Raw genomic sequence first — 2622 nt, forward strand, 5'->3', positions numbered from 1 at the left:
AATTTTGACTCAACGATCCGGTTCGTGTGAGCAAATTTAAAACGATGTTCGAAAAAGGGTACACACCTAATTGGTACACCGAAATCTTTCGCATCGCTAAGATAAAACGGACCAATCCTGTAATGTATCTTCTAAAAGATTATTGCAGTGATGCGATATCAGGCGGTTTTTACGAACACAAATTACAACGAGCGGTCAATCCAAATGTTTATCTAACGGAAAAGATATTACGCAAACGAAGAGACAAAATATATGTGAAATGGTTAGGAATGGACAGTTCGCACAATTCTTGGATACCAAACATGACTACGCTGTAATTTATCACACACAACGCATCATGTAGCATGTGCTAAAAATATACACAAGGTCGTCCGATTCATCGTTAGTGATCAGATTTTTACTACGCTGTAATTTTATCACACACCCACAACGCATCTTGTAAAATTTTGCGCATCGTGTAGCATGTGCTAAAAATAAACACAAGGCCGCCCGATTCATTATCAGTGATCAGATTTATCATCACCGTTATCTTATCGTTGTTTTATCGTTTCCCGACTCTGGATGCATCCAATCGCATTTCTGGTCGGTGTGTTGTGCATCGTTACAATCGTGGGAGAATTCAACGATACGGAAGTGGCACTCGGAATATTTACGAAAAATGGCTATCTTAACACCGACGAACCGTTGTTAATGTCATCGAGAAATATGGAACAAGTCTTACGTCACACTCTCGGATTATTTCAAGAATATTATCAAATATCCGGACAAGGTGAACCGAATAAAATCACATTGGACAAAATGCGCGAACCGCGATGCGGTCTCCCAGACCTTTCGGATCAGACGGATCGAAGCAGAAACAATATCTGGCCGAAAAAACATCTCACGTGGAATTTTCATCTCGCCGATGAGGAAACCATGAAATTAACGCAGGCTGCGTTTGATCTGTGAGCGGCAAATTCATCGCTATCTTTTAAACGCGTATCTCTGAATCCCGACATACTGTTATCGTATCGCGAGGGCCTTCACACGAATATCGACAAGAAAATTATTGAAATGTGTCCGAGCCCTTTAGACGGCCCCGGTGGTGTACTCGCTCACGCATCCTTTCCCAACGGAGATAAGGATTACGTCACGGAGGTGCATGTAGATAGAGCAGAATCGTGGCATATTCATATTAGTAGAAATCCTCTACTCACGCAAAAGCTGTTATACGTAATCGCGCATGAAATCGGCCACACAATAGGTTTACATTATTGTAAACACAAGGATTCGATGATGTTTGCGATGGCGCCCAGCAAAACAAAATTTCCCTTTACATTGAGCTTAAATGATATGCTTCATATTCGATATCTATATGGTGCTAATTACTATGGTTCTACAACTACAATACCACCCATCACCACCACTACAGCTGTTGTAATAACAACAAAAACAACAACAACAATAACAACATCGAAAAACATCAATCACTGTCCGTGTGCCCTACGAGATCTTGATGTAATATTAATCATATACAATCGACTGTATATTGCATATGAAAAGTACATATGGCCGATTAATATCAACGAAAATACCTATGAAAAACCGATCGTAATATCAGATTACATGCAATTTCTCCCTGACAATTTCACACACTTAACAGCTGCATATCAGAAACCTACGGGCAACCTGATGATATTTGCTGATAATATCATATACGTGGTGTCATTTCCTAGTTACGAATTAATCCAGAAACTTTCGTTCAACGATTTCGGTCTTCCACTTACAGCCAGAATCAATACTGCAATAAACACCAACAAAGGACAGAGTTTCGTTATCTACAACGATCACATAGTCGGAGAAATAGACAATTGTTCAACACGAATCATGAGTCATAGTTCAATCGAAGAGATATTTCCAGGAATACCGACCGGGATGAAGACCGCATTTCGATATATCGACGGAAATTTATACTTCGTTAAAAATAATTTCTATTACAAATTAACGATTTTGTCAAACTCGTCAAAGCTACCGGCAAGTTCGACCTGCAGATCGTAGATGTTACTTATCCGCGAGATAATTTGATAAAACAATTACGAGACCCGCTCGGTTGATTGATCATAATCGACTCTTTCGCAACGGCAACGAGTAAAGAAGAAGAGGAGAGGGGGATACATTAATGTAAGAAAGAAAAAGAAAGAGATAGAAGGAAAGAGAAAGAAGAATACTACGAACGATCACGATTCTCCAATAGCTCCGCATAATTTTTTTTCTTTTTTCATCCCCATCTTAACCACAAGAGAGAGAGAGATCGCGCATCGTAATGTACACGTTAATCAACAACGAACGTTCCCCCTCTACCAACTGTCGCCAGTCCAACGGTGAGACGACCGACACGAGAAAATGAAAATCACACCACAACGACGATGACGTTTCAACGGAAGGACCCGTTATAAATAACAACGGTGGTCAGACACAAACAAAACAATTAACAACAACAAATGGAACAAGTGAGTTTTATTATTATCGTTTATTTATTATTATCGTTTATTAAAAAAAAACACTTTTAGCCACTTATCGAATTACTACTACTACTACTACTATTACTACTACCATTTTTGTTCACAAGAAACGATGAAAGTG

At 39.2% G+C, this 2622-nt stretch overlaps 1 protein-coding gene across 1 annotated transcript; it reads left to right on the top strand.

The window, feature by feature from the left end:
• Positions 1-1053: 1053 nt before the first annotated feature.
• Positions 1054-2093, top strand: LOC106748962 (stromelysin-3-like). The gene is made up of 2 exons (XM_014627931.1): positions 1054-1852; positions 2008-2093. Exons 1-2 carry the CDS (start codon positions 1054-1056, stop codon positions 2091-2093), a joined length of 885 nt encoding a protein of 294 aa, XP_014483417.1.
• Positions 2094-2622: the final 529 nt, after the last annotated feature.

The sequence above is a fragment of the Dinoponera quadriceps genome, unplaced genomic scaffold, assembly GCF_001313825.1.
Source record: "Dinoponera quadriceps isolate SergipeBrazil2010 unplaced genomic scaffold, ASM131382v1 scaffold3244, whole genome shotgun sequence".
In the NCBI taxonomy this organism is placed as follows: Eukaryota; Metazoa; Arthropoda; class Insecta; order Hymenoptera; family Formicidae; genus Dinoponera; species Dinoponera quadriceps.